Raw genomic sequence first — 20,338 nt, 5'->3', positions numbered from 1 at the left:
TTTGGCTTCAGCCAAACTTAAAGCTTCTTCCATGGTGCAGCTTTCAAACCCTGTGCCTCAGTTAACCAAACTATAGGCCATTCCTAGCAGGCAGTACTTTAATCTTAATCAAAATCCCTTTGGCCATTTCTGTAGAAAGTAACAAGCTAATTCTAAAATTTGTATGAAAATCTAAAGGGTTGAGAATAGCAAAGTCAACCTTGAGGACAAAGAACCTAGAGGAATTGTGCTATTGGATAGTTAAGACTCATTGTAAAGTTACATTATCTAAGACAGAATTGATAGATCAATGAAACAGATTAAACAGAACAGACCCACACACATAGGGTTACCTGAATTATAGTATAGCTCCATGACAATGAAGTGAAAAAGGTACTAGGTCAATTGAACGTCCATATGGAAATTACAGTGAACATTGTGCCTACTTCATATCATATGTGGGAACAATTTTCACAGGGATTATAGACTGTGAAAGGTAAAAGCTTCTAGAAGAAAACAGAAGAATATCTTTCTTTGTAGTAGGCAAAGATGTCTGTTGAACAGGACATAAAAAACACTGTCATTGAAAATTAGACTATATGAAAACCCATAACATTCATTAATCCAAATACACCTTTAAAAGAGTAAAAACAAGTGATAGAGTGGGAAAAGATACTTCCAATATACACAATCATGCACCACACAACATTTCCGTCAATGACGGACCATATATAGGACAGTGGTCATATAAAATTATAATACCGTATTTTTAGTGTACCTTTTCTATGTTGAGATATGTTCAGATACAGAAATACTTACCATGGTGTTGCCTTCAGTATAGTACCACGCTGGACAGATTTGTAGCCTGGGAGCAATAAGCTATACCATATAGCCTAGGTATAGAGTAGGCTCTAGGGCTAGGTTTGTGTGAGTACATTCTATGATGTTCACACAAAATCGCATAAGGACACATTTCTCAGAACATATCCATTGTTAAGTGCCACATGATTGTATATCCAATGAAGTACATCTATTCAGAAAATATGAAGAACTACAGTCAATAGAATATAACATACAACTCAATAACAAATAGGTAAAAAGTCTATACAAACACTTTATAAAAGAGAATTCCTAAATGTTAATTAGTATATGATAAAACACTCAGCATAATTACTACCAGAAAAATGCCAATTATACCCATAATTAGATATCACTACATACAACCAAGATGCCTAAAACTGTTAAAAACTGACAGTATCAAATATTGACCTGGAGAATAGTACTAGAACTTTCTCACATACTGCCGGAGGGAGGGTAAACTGGTAAAGTCAATTTAGAAAACCATTTGGTATTATTTGCAAACAATTCTATTCCTAAGTATATACCCAATTCTATTCCTAAGTATATGTGCACCAGAAGGTGTGTGTACATAGTGGCATCATTTATGATTACCTAAGACTGGAAACAACCAGGTTTTTGTTTATTAATAGCAGAATAAGTTAATAAATTGTGGTGTGTTCCCACAAAGTATAAAGGCCCTTGGATGGCATGGGAAGGGATTGGACCTTAATTGTCCATTTGAGCAGAAGAAGAAGATCAAAACTGTGTATCAGGAAACTGCATCTGGTAATGCTATGCAGAGAGTAGATTTTTACATATTGGGACATAGGTTTTTCTTTTCAAAAGATCCATGTTAATAGCTCTCTTTTTAATAGGCAATCTAAAGGTATCCAATGTTATTATGAAATAGTTTTTCCTTAAAGTGTTTTCATGTTGAAACTGTTTCCACATTCAAAAAAATCATACCTAACAACTTATGAGTATGTTCTAAATTTTGCCTTATTGAACTCTTTGTTTCTTGCAACGAATTTCACTGCTTGAAATAGCAATAGCACATTTTATTACTAAAAAGTAGACTAGCAGTGAATTTAGCTACCTATATTTTCAACTGTGTAATCTACAGTGGTTTTTTTTCCCTCTGTATGGATTGGTTGGAATTCTAGCTTAAGTAGTCACGGTTGTTAAGGGTTTAGAGACACTTTGGTTCTAAAAATAGAAATAATTCATGAAGAAAAAAAGCCCACTTCTTTTACTCATTTTTAAGTGTTTATTCAGTATCAAACTCATCTGTTAGTCTAATTTTTAGGGTATTTTCCTACATTGCAATATTTACTTGGAGAATACTCTTTTAAAATATGTCATTTATTATGTGGGAATGAGAAAGACAACAGAAAAATCTGGATTTGTATCACTATTAGAGTTTTTTTTATTCGTCATATATATAATCATGTATTACATGCAAGAAAATCACAATACAGCCCAAGATGTTTATGTATTCCGGCACATCAAGAGTAATACAATGCAAAAGTTTGTAATTTTTACATACAACTGTATTAAACAGTCAAACAGTAATAATGTAAAAATAATTTAGTGATATGCTGTTTGCTGCACAAGTCAACATTTTGATCTGCACGTGATACACAAGAAAACTCCCAGACCATCAAAATGAAAACAATGTTGTGTATTTTCAAACCTTCCCTTTTGTGCATCACCACAGCAAACAATACTTGAATTTGTCTCTATTTTTCTGATGGCAGGGGCACAGAGGTGAAATACAGATTCCCAGGCAAATATTTTTGAAAGGCAGATGTGGAGAAAGATCTTAAAAACACACTCAGGAAGCATGTTGTGCACATTGTTAAATCTATAGATTTCATAATATGTTATGAAATATACTAGTTTTCATTCACTTGGATACAAAATCTGTAAAACAGGAACTATTCTAGATGTGTGTGTGTGTGTGTGTGTGTGTGTGTGTGTGTGTTTTAATGCTACCAGTTGGCATTTCTCTGTGCTCTTTAGCAACTTAGACTATGTAAATTAAAATGTTACTCTGTCATAGAAGCTGAATGCATGTGAACAGAAGCAGGACTCTAGCTTTTATTTCACACCCAACACTTCCAAGGAAACGGATCAATTCTGCTCCTCTCAGACCAAGCAGTACAAGCCACTAGAAAGAGACCACCAGGTGGAAGTGCGGATTGCTTATGTTAGGTTTGACTTGAAGCTGTAGAATAAAGAAGAAACAATTCAGCTGCCATTCCTATTGTGGGGGAGAAAAGTAGTTTGTGGGCAGGAATGAGTTTTAAAATATTTGAACTTAATCAACCATAAAATAATCTCATTTAATCAAACAGATTCTTTACAATATTTTGATTTTTCCCCCACAGAAACATTATAAATATCTTTTAAAACTAAGTGTTATTAGTTACCCGAATTTCAAATGCAATTTAAAATGTGCGGCACATCTTTTCTTTTCTAGTGGAAATTATCTTTGGATAGCAAAAATGTGTCATTAATGTTACAAAAAATTTAATGACAAGTGACAGAGCACCTAATGTTTAGACACTTTTTTTTAAACTTGTCTATTTGCTACATTTGATAGAGTAGATTTTTAAATTTCTTTTTATAAAGCTCCCCTTGCAAATGGTTTCATTTTTTTCATATAACAAAATGAAAACAGTAAGATCACTCATTGTTTTAAGTTTTCGGAATTTTAATTTAAGTAGGTGAAAAGTTCAGGAATATATTGCCAAGGGAAGGATGACTTAGTGGAGCCTGGCATGTCTTCTTTAATTCCCATTAAACTAATGGGACTTTATAGGTCAATATAAATTCCCTTTATATATTCCATTTATACTAGTAGAAATATTTCTACATAATGGCATATCTATTTTCATATCATGATATTAATTTTATTATATAGATATTTAATTGGCATATAAGGGGAATATATACATATACACAAATGTTTAACTTAATTCCCATTAAATTAATGAAAATTTCTATTCCAATATTCATGTAGCGAAATTATTATGGTATAAGTATTAAATTACAAATGGTAGTATTGAATTTTATTGATTTAGGATTTATGACAATTCAAACTTTACAGTAAAATTGATGGTTTGAGCAGAGATAATGTAATGATAATGTAGTGATTTTAATGTAATAGAGAAGGTATAGTTGAAAGTATATTCTAGTTTTTATTTTAAGTTTACTTCTAGAGTACAAATGCAAATAATTTATTGATTCTGTACTTGTGATTAAGGAGGTAAGCCTTTGGTAAATTTTATTTTATTGATTGCCTCCTATTTTGATCACAGTTCCAGATAATTCCCAAGGGTCCATTTCATTATGGGGTGTGCGTGTGTGTGTGTGTGTGTGTGTGTGTGTGTGTGTGTGTGTGTGTTTTGGGGGCCAGTGGTGGTTCTTTTGAAGTATGCTTAAAATTCAAAGCACCTGACTGAGAAGAGAAAATTCAACCTAACCAGGCATTTAAAAAAATTGCAGGGGTCTTCTGAATCTTTTTTTTTTTTTTTCAGGAAATTTAACGGGTGAGGTGAGCGTTGTAGGCCAGGAAAGGGCCCATCTCAAATCATGGCTGGGATGTGGCAAGGTCTTCTGAATCTTGAGAGGCTGCAGAGCTATTCCCAACAGCCTGGGAATTCATATGTTTATCAGACCTCGAACTAAATAGACGTGTTTCAAGAATATATACAGAACTATTTTCTGAGTGAATGTAGATGTTCTTATGAGAAATAAAATACACATCCAAAAGTATTATTGACATTTTAGTTTTTACATTATAGATTTTTTTCTAACAGTGAGCACTAAAACTCAAATTATATTTGTATGTGGAAGTCTTCAATATTATGTAACATTGACATGAAGTTCTTATATTTCAAAATACTATAAAATACAGATAATGGTCAAAATTCCTAATCTCTTTGGACATAATAGAGTCAAATTGACTTGTGTTTATAGATCTAACCTAACATTTATTTCCTGTTTTTCACAAAGGTCTGTGTGCACTATGCAAAAACAGAGCTAGAAGAAACACTTCTAGATTTTAAATTTATGTCAGAAATAGCATAGCTATTACCTGTCAATTACCATTTACGGATTCCCCTCTCCTCTCCCTCATCGCTGAGTGAGGTATAAGGTAGCCTTTTTCCTCCTGTTGTCTTTATTCACTCGGTTTCCAGCTGTCTCTAAGTGAGAAATCAGCTAGAGAACGATCAGCATGATCGCTTCAACTATCCTCAGGATCAGTAAGAAAACAGTAACCAAACTGATCTCCTAATTTCCTACTGGATATTTCAGCCTTTTTATGAGAAAGATGAGACTTTAAAAGAGATTCCCATATTTTTATGATACATGCATATCCATGTTCATGAGCCAAGCAATATCCCAATTTTTAGAGTTCATTGGGATTTTGTTGTAGTGAATATTGCTTAAAATAAATGGACCATCAACCATTTTTAGGAATTGTATTATATTTGGTTCATGGCTTAAGTTATGATAAGATTTAGTTAGAAGGAAGCAGTTAATCATGAAAGAGAAAAGGAATCATGTAATCAGGATGAACTCCACCTTCATTTTGTTCCTCCAATAAATGGATGAAGTTCGTTAACAAAACAAATCACTGGGCAGTTTGCCAGGTAAACACAAGTTTTTCTTCTTGGTATTTTTCTGCAACCCATGTAGAAGTTACGTGACTGATTCCCAGGTAGCAAGGGGATCCTGAGAACATCTATCAGATTACTACTTGCAATACTGAGTTTATAAATCCTAAAAATAATCTGTTTTTTGAACCTAATTTATACAGATGCAGTAGCATGCATGGAAAGTACCCAGCTGGGTAGGAGGCGTATTGGTTTTCTCTATTCCTTTGAGAAATAAGGGCCGTGAATTTCCACAAAGCAAATGAGTTTTAAGTTAATACAGCAGCGATCAGTAACAACTCCCTACCGAGTCAGAGCACTGGGTGAGCCTGGGGGCAGATGGGAACAAGTTGTCTACCAGCCAAAGAGAGTAAGAGAGTAACAGAAAGCTTTGTCATTTTCCTGTTTTCTGAATGGACCCCTGCAGAGGCAGGAACAGGCATTAGGAATCGGGTTTACCACCTGCAGAGAATCAGCCCTGGGTTTCCTCAGCTAGTCAGGATATTGGAGATTGAGTTCTGACTGGGTCTAAGTCAAGATGATGGAGAGAAGAGAGCTGTTATTTGGTGAAACGGGGCATGTAGGTGGCCCACCCGATGTCAAGCCATGAGTACAAATGTGTCTCAGTTGGCCTTGCTGACCTCCTACACTGGTCTGGTCGTTCTTATTCTGAGGAGAATGCCTCTGTGTGATGACAGACATTTCAGGGAGAAGTAAAAAATCTTGAACAAAAGAACAAATAAACAAAAAACAATAAAAAAGCCAAACCAAAAAACCTAAAAAAAACAAAAACAAAACCAAAAACACCCTAAACCCCAAACTGTCAAAGTGTAGACAAATGAAGAATAGCATTCAGAAACACCTAGGGGGACACTTTATCCAAAGTCACTTTGTAAATGGGACCTCTTCTCTTTTGAAAGTCTCTGGCAGTCAGAGTTCTTATACAATAATGTCTGCTGATCTCAAAGCAGGATGTCTTGGACCACAGCAAAAGAAAAGCCACACATGTCACTACAGCAGGAAAAGTATAGAATTTAATACTGCATCTCAAGGACCTGCTGAATAAAGGACACTTCATGCACATGGCACTTTTTTATTTGGGGAAAGTCAGAACTCTAATATGTCCCTCAAAACTCAGCAGGATCCACAGGTTCACCTCTGCCTAGGGATCCTTCGAGGGCTTGCTGAACGCCGTACACCTGTATCTAAGTCTTCCTGACTCAGAGCTGTGAGGAACTGTGGAAGCTAAATCTACGCAAGGCACCAGCTGATTTCCAGGCTTGGTTGTTTTGGTGTCACAGCAGGGCAGGGTGGTGGCCTTGCCACCGTGACGTGATACGGAATATGGAAAGCATCTCTGCAACCCAGAAGCCCAGCTCCCAGGGGAGCCAGGAGAAGGACAGCCTCTGAAGCACCCAAATTTTGCCAATGTCAGGTAGTGTTGGGGCACTTCTGCCCTCCTGGAAATGGGGGAAAATGATTGCTATTCTCCTTCTCAGAGGTTCTTTTTTGTCCTCCTGGACAATGAAATCACAGCCACTAGGTCATGAAAATGTAATCTCCTCTCCCTTCTCCCTGATATTAGTTAATTAAAGCAGTTTTACTAAGGTTAAAGTAACGAAGCTCACTCATGTTGTGCAGTGTATAGGGCTATGTTCAATTTTACCCAGACTTATAGGAAAATGATTGTTTCATCTCATTTTCTCTTTTCCTATATCTTCCTCAGTTTATACCGCTTCTCTAATTTCCACTTGGTATTTTGTAACTCTGTGTAATAAATATTGAAAATTTTCTAACCTTAGTGGGTAGTGCAAATTAAATACAACATTTATGCATCTGAGGCAAAATAGCAGAAGTTTCTTTTAAGAGATTTGAAAGTGAAGGAATGAGATAGCCTGTTTTCAAGATTTGGGTTCTTTCAAAAATTGAACTGCAAGGTAAGGAGAAGGAAGTTCTCGGCAATATTTAAAACAACCTTTTTCTGGAAAGTGTTTTGTTGTTGAACATTCCTATATGGTACATGAGACAATATCAAGGTGAATTTTCCCCACTGGGCTATTTCTCTAAAGCCTAAAACAAATACTTATTTTTGTCTTTGAATATGCTTATGCTAGGAATGTTATTCATTGGGATTTAAGCAATAAAACTTTTTCAATTGCACAGGTTTAGATTTCATGCATATGGCTTAGGGTGAGAAGCAAACTATTTGATTCATGAAATAGCTTTGAGTAACAATAAATCATTGAGAGGTACAGATAGAGGCGAATTCAGTTACTACAAAAGTTGAGTATCCTCGTACATGAGAAACAACTAATATTACCATTCTTTCAGCACCAAAAATGAAGACATAGCATTTGAAAAATATGAATAAATCTGTGCTTACCTTGAAACATGGGGATGTTCTGATTAATGTTGGGCAATTTTTACGCTAACAAAGAACTGGTATAGTTTTGTGCTGTTCCCATAAGGACAGAAGTTTTCCTGAAACCCAGAGCTCTAAAACTATCTAGTGTAGCTGCTTGTGCTCAGCTGTGGCCTTTGGTAGGTTCTGTTTCTGATTTGATAGATTCTATAGAATCTTTACAACTTTGAATAGATTGCTATCTACTCTACGAAGTGTCTAAGTACCTTTTAGAGATAATTTCTTTGGGTAAAGAGTAGTAAGGCAAACTACTTTTCTCTGAATGGCAGTGAGGTATGTTGCCAAATAATTCCAATGATAGGATGATCAAAATGAGTAAGCTCTTGCCTTCTTTCCTTCCCTTTTATTGGTTCTACCTGGCTCTTAACTTGTTTTCCCCAAATAAATAATCAACCTTCTGCATCGTCTCAGACCTAGTGGTATATTTGAGGAGCATCTTAATCAATTGCAATAGTTTTATTTTAGTTGAAAGTATATGAAGTTCGTTTGCATGCAAATGGATCAGAGACTTACTAAGTCTCTGAAAGTTGAGAGAAAAAGGAGAAGCTCACCCTTGTGCCGCAGGATATCATAAGACTGTTTTTCCTAGGTATGGGCTCTGGAACTTGGAATATTAGAGTTCTAAACATTACTTTCCAGGTGAGTTGGCTGTGAAATGCAAACTTTCCTCAAAGTGCAGAGGAAGAAGTAACTTTCCCAATTTCCTCTGTAATTTTGTAAAGTTTAAGTGCAATTTTGAGTTCAGATTTTAATGATGTTCTCATTTAGTTCAAGCTTATAGAAAATGCAAAGTAGGTTGAAAAAGTGTATTATTAAATTTGTATTAAATGTGTGATGGGAAGAACCCCCAGAAAATCGATCTTTCTCTGACTATCTGCCCAGAATCTAGAATCATCTTTTCACATATTTGAGTCAGGAGGTGCTTTCAAAGATTGATATATTTAATTTTAATGATGTCTGAGCTCTTAAAATTCCTTTAAAATGCATACACAGCATTTATTCAATGTTATTTGAAAAGTACCTTGTTACAAAAGCAATTCCAATCCACCCTCAACCTTCTTTTCATATCCTGAAATCTCAGTGTCAACAGTCCTTACATTTGTAACTCAAGTACCTAGGACACAATAATATCATTTAAATTAAATTGAATTTGACCCATCTGCCTACTCCTTTAGGAAATGCCATGGTATTACATGATAGGAGCTTGAACATTTGCTACGCACTGTAGTGCAGGAAGCTGTTGGCATTTGGTTTTGCTTACTTCTTGAACAGTTGGTAACACACATAATTCCTTGCACTTTTCATATTTTTTATGACAATGGAAAACAACGACTCTGAGTTCAAATTATTTCTAATTAAATTCAACTGGCTCCTGGATGAATGTCCCAGAGTTGGACATTTTAATTGACTTTCGCTTTCAACCCTAATGAGAGTGGTCTTAGATACAATCTGGGTACCTATGACTGTGGATCCTGAACCATCTCAAACTGAAAAAAACACAGTGTTTAGGGGTGCAGTGGCCCAGCATTCATGAAGTTTCATGGTTGTTCTCACTCTTCCCCCAAGCCCAAGCAATACAGCCCATGAGAAAAGAATTATGCTGAGAACGTTGGCAAGAATCTTTATGTTTCTACAATGACAGTCAGAAGTCCTCAAGAAACTCATTTTCTGTTGGTGGATATTTCTTTGAAGAGGATTGTATTTCTGCCAGCAACAGTTCTTAGGTTACGACTGACCTCAAGAATTGCACAACCATAGCTAGGGCAGGTGTGGCTCGGTGAGAGGCTACTGTGTCCTAACGTTGGGTTGCTTTGGCTAGAACTATTCAGAAGGGATAGTGTCAGCTTCTGCAGTATTCTTGGCTGAAGCTGGAAAAATCTCTAGTGGGCCATCTCATCTTGGTAATTGCCAGTAGACAGAGAATATGTCTATATAAACTAATTATCTTTATTATATGAGAGATGTAGTGCACATAATTTTCACACATTTTAAATGAAATATTTCATGCAAGAATTACCAAAAAGATCTTATTTTTAGCTTTCAAGCATAGAATATACTTAAGTAAGGATTTGGAATGCTTTGGGGGCTTTGCAATAAATGTGGTCAGAGAAAATCTTTTCAGAAGTATTTTCTTTGTACCTTAGTCCCATTTTCCTACTAGGCTTTGTATCTATGCTTCCAAATTTCAACTTTTGCCTGGATCCTGAGATGTAAAGGGCAAGCTGTGATAACTTTGGAAACAGAATTTTGTTAGCATCTTTTAGGTGATATTAAATGAGCTAAATGCACCTTTTGCAATAATGAAATTTGCAAGTGTATAGATACCAGTTTTATCAACACAAGTCATATTGTCTAAGGAAATGAATACCCTCTTAACTACTCACAGCTACTTTTTGGAAGAATTTATTTTAAAACTGCCAACTATTTCAATGTTGAGAAGTATTTCAAATGGCCAAATTTTAGAGTTCTGCCTTTTCTGATGGCCCCGTTGGAATGGCATTCTATCATAGGAGGCTCCCTTGGGGTGCTTTCTGCCTTCTTAAGGAGTCACTCACCTCTTAGGGTTTTGTGTCAAAGGTGGTCAGAGGTGGTTCCTAGTGAATTCCCCAAGTTTCCTGTGTTGTTGTTTTTATGTTGATAGTTTTCATTTATAATGTTCACTACAATAGAAAGTATTTGCTTCTAGATAGCCAAGCTGTTTATATCCATGATCTCACTTGATCTTAACCACAACCCAATAAAGTTGCTGTTATCATCCACAGTTTTAGGAGAAGAATGAAGTTAGGAGAGCTTAACTATGTTGCTCAAAACTATAAAGCTAAAAAATTTCACCAAGTGTATTCAGACATGGGTCTGCATGACCTTGAAGCTCAAATTTTAGTCTTTTCATTAAACTCTTTTATTTGACATCATCAAATTATTAAGAGGTGTTGAAATCCCCTTCTGAAGATCCCCACTGCCCGGGCCATTAAGCGCAGGGTCCTGGGGATGCTGTCCTGCTCAGCTGAGTCTCATCTTTCCTCCTCTTTCCTTTCTAGTTATTGGCAAGGAGAGAAGGATGCAGGTGCAAACTAATAGTGAGGGTATGGAGTGTAGGAGAAGAGACCACGGACTACTTAGGACAGAGTAAGCTAGAATTTCCATAGCAAGTGATCAGATGAGGAAGCAAATCTTCTGCTTCACATCCACAGTCTGCATCCCTAGGCTGGCAAACCAGGAAGAAATCCCACCCATAAAGGCAAGGGTGAAAGAACACTACACTTTCTTTATCTTCAGTTTTCATCAGAAACCTTAGCCCATCCAACTGAGTCAGGGGTGTTATGTCTCTGTTTGCCTTGGAATCACAAGGTAGTTGTAGCAAATTTACAGTGAAGAATGTTTTTGAGTGAAAAATATTGACAGCATGCCTATTTTTTATTTACTTCAGAATATCTTATTTTTTAAATTAACCCCTTCATTGTATATTCTATGTAGAGTCTAAAAGATGGCATGGAAGAGCCTCCTTCATACACATGACATTTGTAGGAAAAGATGGGTTAAGTCCTGCATGAAGACTAAGTTGCTCTCAACCACATGGTGGATAATTAATCCCAAGAGCTGGTCATTACGCAGAAACAATGACTGTTGAAAAACAGCCGTATGAGCAAAAGCAGTTCTATGTTGTCCCTTGAGAGAACTCATGTCATTATAGTCCATTAAAAGCAAGAATTTTCCTCCCCAGTGACTTGTATACAAATATTTCATTCTCTCTTATTGTGTTCCATTTGAATTATCCATTTTACTTATGGAAAATCTAGTAACGTATGTGTGTAAATATACACACACAAATACATTTATTTAACATTCTAAATCTTTTTAAGGTCCTGGTTTTAATTATTTTGGTCAGAAAATATTAAAAAATTACACACAATGCACATCTATTCTGGAACACAATATTTGAGAAAGAGAGATTGTTAGAAGCAAATATGAGATTTCATCAGAAGGAAACATTAAAACACTTGTCTTGGCTTTTTTTTTCTCATCTAATGGATATATGGGTTGGGCCCACATAACTACAGCCAGTTGGATCTGAGACAGTAGATTCAGTTATTCAGCTGTCTTCCAGAAACATTGCCTTTGGATGGCTGGTGCATATTTGTGCCTTGTTAGATTGATGAAGGGATACGAATATTACAGTTGAGTCTGCTGGCAGCTTGTAGACTCAGGTATCCTCACAAGAGAAGCCAGAACCTTGTTTTCTATTTGTATCTTCATAGATAACTAAAATGTATTTGATTCATTTAATCAGTGCTGACAGAAGTTCAAAGTGCAGAGCGTCTTGGCATGGGCCATCGGACTCTGCTGTCTACATAGATCAAATAAAATCGGTGATTGCCAAATTTCTACAGTATTTCATAACAAAGAAACCCAGTCAAAGAGGAAAATTGTCTTAGAGAAACTACTTAGAAGATTGACACTTTACAAAGGAAATCTTGACATTTAGCAGAGATCAAAAAGACTAAAATATTGGTGATGACATTATATAAATGCAATCTTCAAGGAAATACTTCTGGTCCATTGTTAATATTTCACATCTAAGTAACTACACAGGATTGAAAAGTAGATCACACATATTTCTGTATGGTCATTTGAGTCTTTCTGTCTTGAGATTAAGTTTATTGGATCCTTTTTTTTTTAAGTTTAAATGGTTCTGGCAATCAGAAAAACCTTTGTCATTTTATCATGCTGATTCAAAAGGCATAAATATTCTGAGCTGAGTTAAAAAAGGAAATAAAATGTGTTAGGAGCATGCAGGATGGAGAAGCTAGTGAGAAATGGAGAGCACATTTTAATTCTTGACTTCCTGCGTGGATGAAGTGATGAGCTCATTGGCTGACTGTTCCCTCTTGTGAACACTTAGATAGGAGCAAGGGAATTTGCACATTGAAAACCGGAGAGCAAACCACTGACAGTCTAAGGATGGAAAATCCCCCGTTATGACTCAGGAAGCATCTGCAGTGCACAAGAATCAACCTTTCTGCAGCTGACACGTGAATGGGTGTCAGGTTACCTTTCACATTCATCTCTTCCCTTATAATTATGGAGCAAGGTAAGAGAGATGTTATTCTTCGAAACAATACAAAACCAAGACATGGAGGTGGAAATGATGTCTTTACCAGATGACAATTTTAAGGTGAACATTAAAGATCAAAAATAGAAGCATATATTCCTTTACAAAACACTAGAAGGACTTGGACTTACCACACAAGGGACTTTGATCAGAGGTAGCATTTACTTTACATGTTACTATGGTGAATTTAACAATTGGTGGTTTTTCTTTGAGGAGGTCATAATATTTGCTTGAAAACAAAATATTACATACAGAAGGGTTACCTTCTATGATGACCTCAATTCACATACCATGGTGTGTTTTGGTCCCACTGAAGGTCTTCCTCGTGATTATGTACACAAGCTGGACTCGTTAGCGTGGTATATTCCTTTCCTTCCAAACGCTCGACTTGGTTTGGATGTCCCTCTGCTGTTCAGAGTGGGGTGGCCAGAGAGGAAAGAGTTTTGGTGATTCCAAAGCAGGCACTTTCCTAGGAACTAGAGCCTCCCACACACTCTTGCAGTGACCTGCTTCACACAGATGGTGGCTCTTGAGCTTGGTGAGGGTCTGAATGCCATGAGACCCATTCAGGGCAATGGAGCAGTTTCAGCTTCCAGATTTTCTAGCTGAAAGGAGAGAAAGAGCAAAGCCAGTGAGCATTTCATATTTGATAGCAGCACACGTGTATTGAGATCTTCTGTTTGTAAGAACTGTAGTGAGGACCTTCATATATACTTTCACCTGCAATCTTCAGTTTTTCCTAAATGTCGACATGTTAATTAATATCTTTGGTAATGATGAATAATCTCTTGAGTCATTATGAATATGCTCTTGCATTTGTGTGCACTACTGAAGAATTGTATACTAGTCCCCATAATCAAGATTGATGATTTCCTTGACAAAACACATTTCAACCCAAACTCTTTCTCTCCCTCTGTTCTTTACCCTTATCCTTCCTACTTGTCCTCAAATCATCTATGCCTTGGCCAACATTTCAAAAGAAAAGCATTACTTTTTTGGCAATTCTTCTTATGCTCATTATTTCTAGATAAAGAGATTTTTATTTTTACCCAATTCGCAAAATTAATGGATTTTTTTTCCAGGAGTAATTGATTCAAAGTGCACCCCACCCCACCCCTGGGGAAGAGCTAGCATGTATGTTCAGCAGTCATGTAACAATTTGTTCAGACACATGAAAATGTGGTTTGATATTTTCAAATAAGGGAGGAAGACGTGGAAATAGAACGAAATAGAACAAGTTTTGTGATTAACAAATAATTGTTACCACAGTTATCATTTGATGAGGAGAAAAGGAGGTATCTATATAATAAATGTAAAGGAATGCAAGATCTTTTTTTAACTTTATTTTGGTAAATTTGCTTTATCCATTTGCTTTACCTTTACCATTCACTTTCTCTGTTTTTCCTCTCTCTCTCTCTCTCTCTCTCTCTCTCTCACACACACACACACACACACACACACACACGATCTTTTTGAATCGTTTGATGTTAAATTGGCCATTTACCCCTAAATATTTCAGTATGTACTTGGTAAGAATAAGGACTAGATCCTATCCCTGTCACTGTGGGAGAGGCAGTCCACCAGGGGCCAGGAGTGTCCCTGCACACCGTGCTGACTCTGCCAAACTGCAAGGCCTAACCATCCTCTGACTCTGATCATTTCTGTACTGAGTCATGCAGGCAGTTAAGCAGGCGCAGGCCGCGGCCACTGTGTGACTGCTTGCTCCTGGGAAAAGCTTGGTTATTGCTCTCCCAGGGGCTAAGACTTAAGTTCTGGGTTCCTCAGCAGTGGTACAGCATGTTGTGTGTGTAGCCACCACCTGGTCCCATCGCATCACCTTGTGGGGGATTTGGGAGCCAGAGACCTGGCACTGTCACGCTAAAGCCTCTGCTGTTTGCTGTACTATGAGTAATAAACTGAGTGTTTTTGTCTACTTCGGCCCCAGCAGAGTTGTGGCAAAGCACCCTGCTTGCTCGGTCACCCCCTCGGGAGTCTTGTTACTCTTGCCATCTTCTACGAGGTCGAGATTCTTCCTGGACAAAATGGCACAATGTGCAGGGTCCTAGGACAGACAGTAGCTTTTTGGGAAGAAAAGAGTCAATGACTCAAGCTGGGTTCAGGGACACCTGTCAACTCCGTAGGTCTGGTAGCCAATATCTGGCTCAAGTGGTGCAGAAGGTGGGCAGTGAGTGGTCCACCTGTTGAAGTCTCTCCTGTCTGTTGATGAACAAGAGCTGAGTCAACAGACAGAGGCTGAGAGGTGAGGGGTGAAATCTAACACACCAGGTCGCTGTTTGCTCATCTGTGGGCTGGGGGACGAGGAGGACACTCTGGGCAGAGGAAAGCATAACTGCACCAAGTTTTAGGTCACAACTGGATACATCTGGAGGGTAATATGTCCCCATAGAGAGCACCAAGAAGCAGACCCATAATGTGAGGGAAAGGAAAGAAGTTCAGGGATACTTTGACCAACAGACTGAGGAGCTGGTAGACACTCGGCAGCTGCATCTGTGTGATGAAGAAGCAGGGGAGGTTGTGCCCTTAGAACATCAACACCAGCTCCGAGGCTGCTGTCTCATGTGAGACCCCAATCGGTAAACTACTGCAAATTATTTCACTGGGACAGAATCATACCCCACAGCAAGGTTCTCTGCTGTGGATTTCTGTTTCAGTAACTACCTTATGGCCAGTCCAAGAAGATTTTCTTGAGCACAAAAAAATCCCATAAATCCCATGGAGGAAGCTACACAAAGCTTGAGGGCTGAAGCTACCCTGGCCTCGTTGTGTCCTGTACTGAATGACAGCCCCTACGATGGCTCTTCACCCAGAGCATGACTGATGAGTTTGTAAGTTTGCTTTCCTCCCTGCAAGGTGGAGGAGTCCACTACCTTTCTTGCTGGGAGATCCTGTACTGGCAGCTGTGCTGATTTAAGGCTAGGAGATGCCCAGGATAAAGACAGAACTCCCTAAGCCAGATACAGTCTCAGCAATCCAAAACAAAGCCCAAGATGGGAAAACCAACCCCCTCCAAAGGGACTCAATCATAAAGCAATGTGGTTACGCCTGTTAAAACAGGGGCTCCCAAAGAAGAGAATGATGGGCCTCTAGGTAAAGAGAGATTTCCTACCTGAGGGATACATGGTTTTCTGTTTCCATACAACAGTGTGAGTACGGCCGGGCGCGGTGGCTCACGCCTGTAATCCTAGCTCTGGGAGGCCGAGGCGGGTGGATCGCTCGAGGTCAGGAGTTCGAGACCAGCCTGAGCAAGAGTGAGACCCCGTCTCTACTAAAAATAGAAAGAAATTATCTGGCCAACTAAAAATATATATATAAAAAAATTAGCCGGGCATGGTGGCTCATGCCTGTAGTCCCAGCTACTCGGGAGGCTGAGGCAGTAGGATCGCTTAAGCCCAGGAGTCTGAGGTTGCTGTGAGCTAGGCTGATGCCACGGCACTCACTCTAGCCCGGGCAACAAAGTGACACTCTGTCTCAAAAAAAAAAAAAAAAAAAAAAAAACAAAAAAAAACAGTGTGAGTACTGTTCCTGGGCATCAGAGTCCACGTTCTAGAGACAGATCAGGATCTCATTCTTATTTAGCTACCATAGCCAATGAGATGCAGTAAACCATAGAAGATCAGCAGGTCAATCTGAACTGGCTGACTGTAAGTGGACCATTGATTCTGGCTGAACAGGGAGGATTTGCATGGTTGCCAACTGCTCCTGTTGTGTTTGGATTAGTACCCACAATATGGTGGTGCAATCCATGCGTACCATAAGAAAAGAAGCTAGATGGTATCTGAAATAAGACCTATTAGTCCTCACAGGGACTTATTCAACTGGGGTCTGGGATCCTGGAGTGCATGCTTGTGTTTAATACTGCAGACTAATCTCAGCTAGTAGATGGGATTCTGTTGATATAATAATAACCTTAATCCAGTATTAATTGAAATAAATGGAACAGATTTGGTCCTAGCCCTTGTCAATATGCCTAATCCAAATTGCTGATAGGGTGGCATGCTTTTTAGGTGGCTGAAGATTTAAGTTCAGCCAAGAATATGCTGGGCTGACCTGTGAATTACTAGGAGAAGCAGGCCTCTGAGCATCCCTGCCCATTCTTGTTGACTGAGCTGGACCTCATTATCTTCTGACCCTGGGTTGTTTCTACAGCTAGTCCTATAGTCAAATAAGAACCTTAACTGCTTGACCACATGAGCACCACAGCATGACTACTTTGTGACTCTGGCTCCCCGGTGGGAGGACTGGTTTGTTTACTGCTTGCTACAAAAGATGATGAACCCTTGTCTCTGAGCTCCTCGACTGCGATGTAGCCCATTGTGTATATAGCAGCAATCTGGGTTCATTGTGTCACACCATGAAGGGAATTAGCGTTACCATGTTGCTACTCCTGCTGTTTGCTCTGCTGTGAGTAATAAACGGTTTTCTCTGGTCCATTGAGTCACATCATCTATTTTGGGCATGCATCGAGTTGTGACAAGACAACCTGCTTGCTTGCTAAGATATCTCCTTTGGAGTTTTGCAACTCCCTGCCATTTCATAAGGCCAGGCTTCTTTTCTGACAATTACCACAGTACAGTTATACATTTTCATAGATTTGACATTTGACCTTAGATATAATATTTAGATACATATATTAGATATATAGATACAATACTATACCATCAGGTTTCCATTTTTGGTAACAGTTTTTTAAACTATAGTTTTTCTAGGAAGTCAACTAGCAAATCCCCCAGGGCTATTTTTTGTCTTATTTATAAAATAAAATGTTTGAAAAGCATTTTAAGGTTCAATGAAGCTTATTGAAGGCACTTTCTCTCTTTATCCATGCAAAGATTGGTGTGTATTTCCTGCAGGTTTGGAGCTAGAGGAAATTTAAGAGATCATCTTTTCTAGCTTTGTCAATCTTTGAAGACAAACAGAGCCTTGAGAGGTGACACGCCCAAGTGTATCAGAGGAGGAAAGCTGGTTGAAAATTATTATTTTGCAGCCACTCTCCTGCACTTCCATTTCCCCTTTCCTATTGGTGGAGCCTTCCAAAGTTGCAATTGAAGCCAATAACAGACTTAGGTACTTCTGAAGCTGATCAGAGTTTCAGCCAGTAATAGGCTTCAAAGTCTCATTCATCACAGGAACCATAAAAACAGCCACACAAAAACCCTGCGGAGTTGATGACTCAGAGGCAAAGATCTCCATGTACCAAAGTAATAGGAAATTCATCCCTTCTCCTGTTGTCTGAATCAGACATAGTGGAATCTAGAGTACAAGGGGTCCAACTTCAGTAAAAGAGAATTCAGGAATAGGTGGAATAATTTGGTAGTTCAAAGGATCCAGGCTTAATCTGCCATATGCTTCCTCCTGCTTTTACTATGGACTAATTTTGTTTAATATGATAAATCTTTTCTCTTATTTTTTTAAAAAAAAGCTTTGCTGGTTACATTTGTTGTCCACTAAGGGGAGCTGGCCCCTGGAGTCTGAATGGGGTAATCAATCAAACCCAGAAAAGAACCTTAATTTTTGAGCAGCCAAGAGGCTCAAAACTCCTGCGTGTGAAGGGGTCCCTCACGCAATCTCTGGCTGAGATGCTGAACTCACCCAAGTGATCATCAGCACGGCTTGCACCAGAACCCAGGTTCCCTGGCTTCCAATCTTATGTTATTTTACAAGAATAACTGTCATATTCACCCTTTGGTATGTTTCTCACAGTTAAGTGTAGATGACTTGTAAAAGAAATCCATTTTCTGTAGAGACATTTCATTCAAAACAGAAGAATGTGTCAATTATAATGCTTATTCTTAGCAATGTGTAGTTTAATGCAATGAAAACATATCCTGAAGCTACATAGACTTTTTTCCTTTTAATTATAACCAGAAAGTGGCAAGCTTCAAAACAAAGCAAAGCAGAAGTGAAAACCCAAACAAAATACAACCTGACTTATTTTCAGAGAGATGAAATTTTAGTGTCTTGTTTGTGTACTGAAGTGTTTAGATATTTTAAATGGGTGTGAGTAAGAGTTTCGCAGTCAATTTTAGGGTTCTGCTTAATGCCTGGAATTATGAGACATTCTCATTTATTCCAATGAAACACTGAATTTTTAATAGATTCATGACTAACTGGGACTGATGGTGTCCAGTGAGATTTTCAAAACTGCTTAGTAAAACCTTCATTCTATGGGATGTTATAAAATGTTCCTTGAAAAACTGAACCTGCGCTTGGGTAGATCTGAAAATTTTGGTTTAAAAAATGAATTGTATATGTATGTAATACATACATGTACACACACATAGTAGGGCTTTTCAAAGCCTTTTAAATGCTATTTTGCATGGTATTAATCCGCATGACCAAACTTTATTCAAGGAGTCATTCCCTATGACTCTTTAATCATCCAATCTTAACAACTGAATTCTCTCAATGTCCCTTTCATGTAGGCAAAATACTGATGTTTGAACATTAGAGACATCTGGTAAAGAGGAAATTCCTGTGTCTCAAAGTTAAGAAAAATCTTTCCAAACTCATCCAATTGTATACAGTAAGTAGGTACATATTTTTGTATGTCAATCATGCCTCAATAAAATGGTTTTTTAAAAAAGAAGATTCTGTCTTTGGTTGTATTGAAATATCTTTCCCGGTAACTTCTATCCATTGGATTTAATTAGAGGGGTTATATTGGATAAGTCCAATTTTCTATTCACATTGCTTTAAGTATATGAAGATAACTATCTTGACCACTCTGAGTCTTCTATTTCCCGGGGTAATCATGTGCAGTTACTTTAACTCCCTTCACCATCTCGCTTATTCATCCCTGAATGCAATCTAGTTTGCTTGTTTCATTTCTGACGCGCATTGTCTGTTAGAGGGGGCTGACATTTCTTTGGTTTTAGATACCAGATTCTGTTGATGTGATCTATAATTGCAGCAGTTTAGATGTCCTATATCATACTATTGGCCCATGAAATAAAGCCCTTATGACATTTTTCATATCTGTTATCACTCACATTCTATATTTCTATAGTTGGATGTTTGGATGAAAATTTTTCTCTATTAACTACTATCGTATCATCTGGATTATTCAGCATTTCCCCACTAATTGGGACTCCTAAGATGGGCATCAGTTAAAAGTTTATATACCTACCTCTTTTCACCATTATATCTAGATCATAATTAAACATAGTATAGTATTATAGAAATTAACAAAATCTCATCAAATCTATTGTTAAAAACACTATTGATATAGGGTTTACCTGATTTCCCTGTCCAGTAATTCTCTAAGCAAATAAAATTTGTTTAGTTATCACTAATCATATCTTG

At 37.8% G+C, this 20,338-nt stretch overlaps 1 protein-coding gene across 2 annotated transcripts in view; it reads right to left on the bottom strand.

The window, feature by feature from the left end:
- Window positions 1-12,843: 12,843 nt before the first annotated feature.
- The window catches only part of OPRM1 (opioid receptor mu 1), a 47,690-nt gene continuing 40,195 nt past the window's right edge, over window positions 12,844-20,338 (bottom strand). The window contains exon 4 of one of the 2 annotated variants that reach the window (XM_045544610.1): window positions 12,844-13,620. In XM_045544610.1, coding sequence (XP_045400566.1) covers window positions 13,582-13,620 — 39 coding nt within the window. In that variant the 3' untranslated portion in view covers window positions 12,844-13,581. Of the gene's footprint in view, window positions 13,621-18,670; window positions 18,772-20,338 lie in introns of those variants that run through there. The other variant, XM_045544609.1, reaches the window with a different exon arrangement.

This window comes from Lemur catta, chromosome 2 (genome assembly GCF_020740605.2).
Source record: "Lemur catta isolate mLemCat1 chromosome 2, mLemCat1.pri, whole genome shotgun sequence".
Classification (NCBI taxonomy): domain Eukaryota; kingdom Metazoa; phylum Chordata; class Mammalia; order Primates; family Lemuridae; genus Lemur; species Lemur catta.
This window is presented reverse-complemented; position numbering and strand designations above follow the sequence as displayed.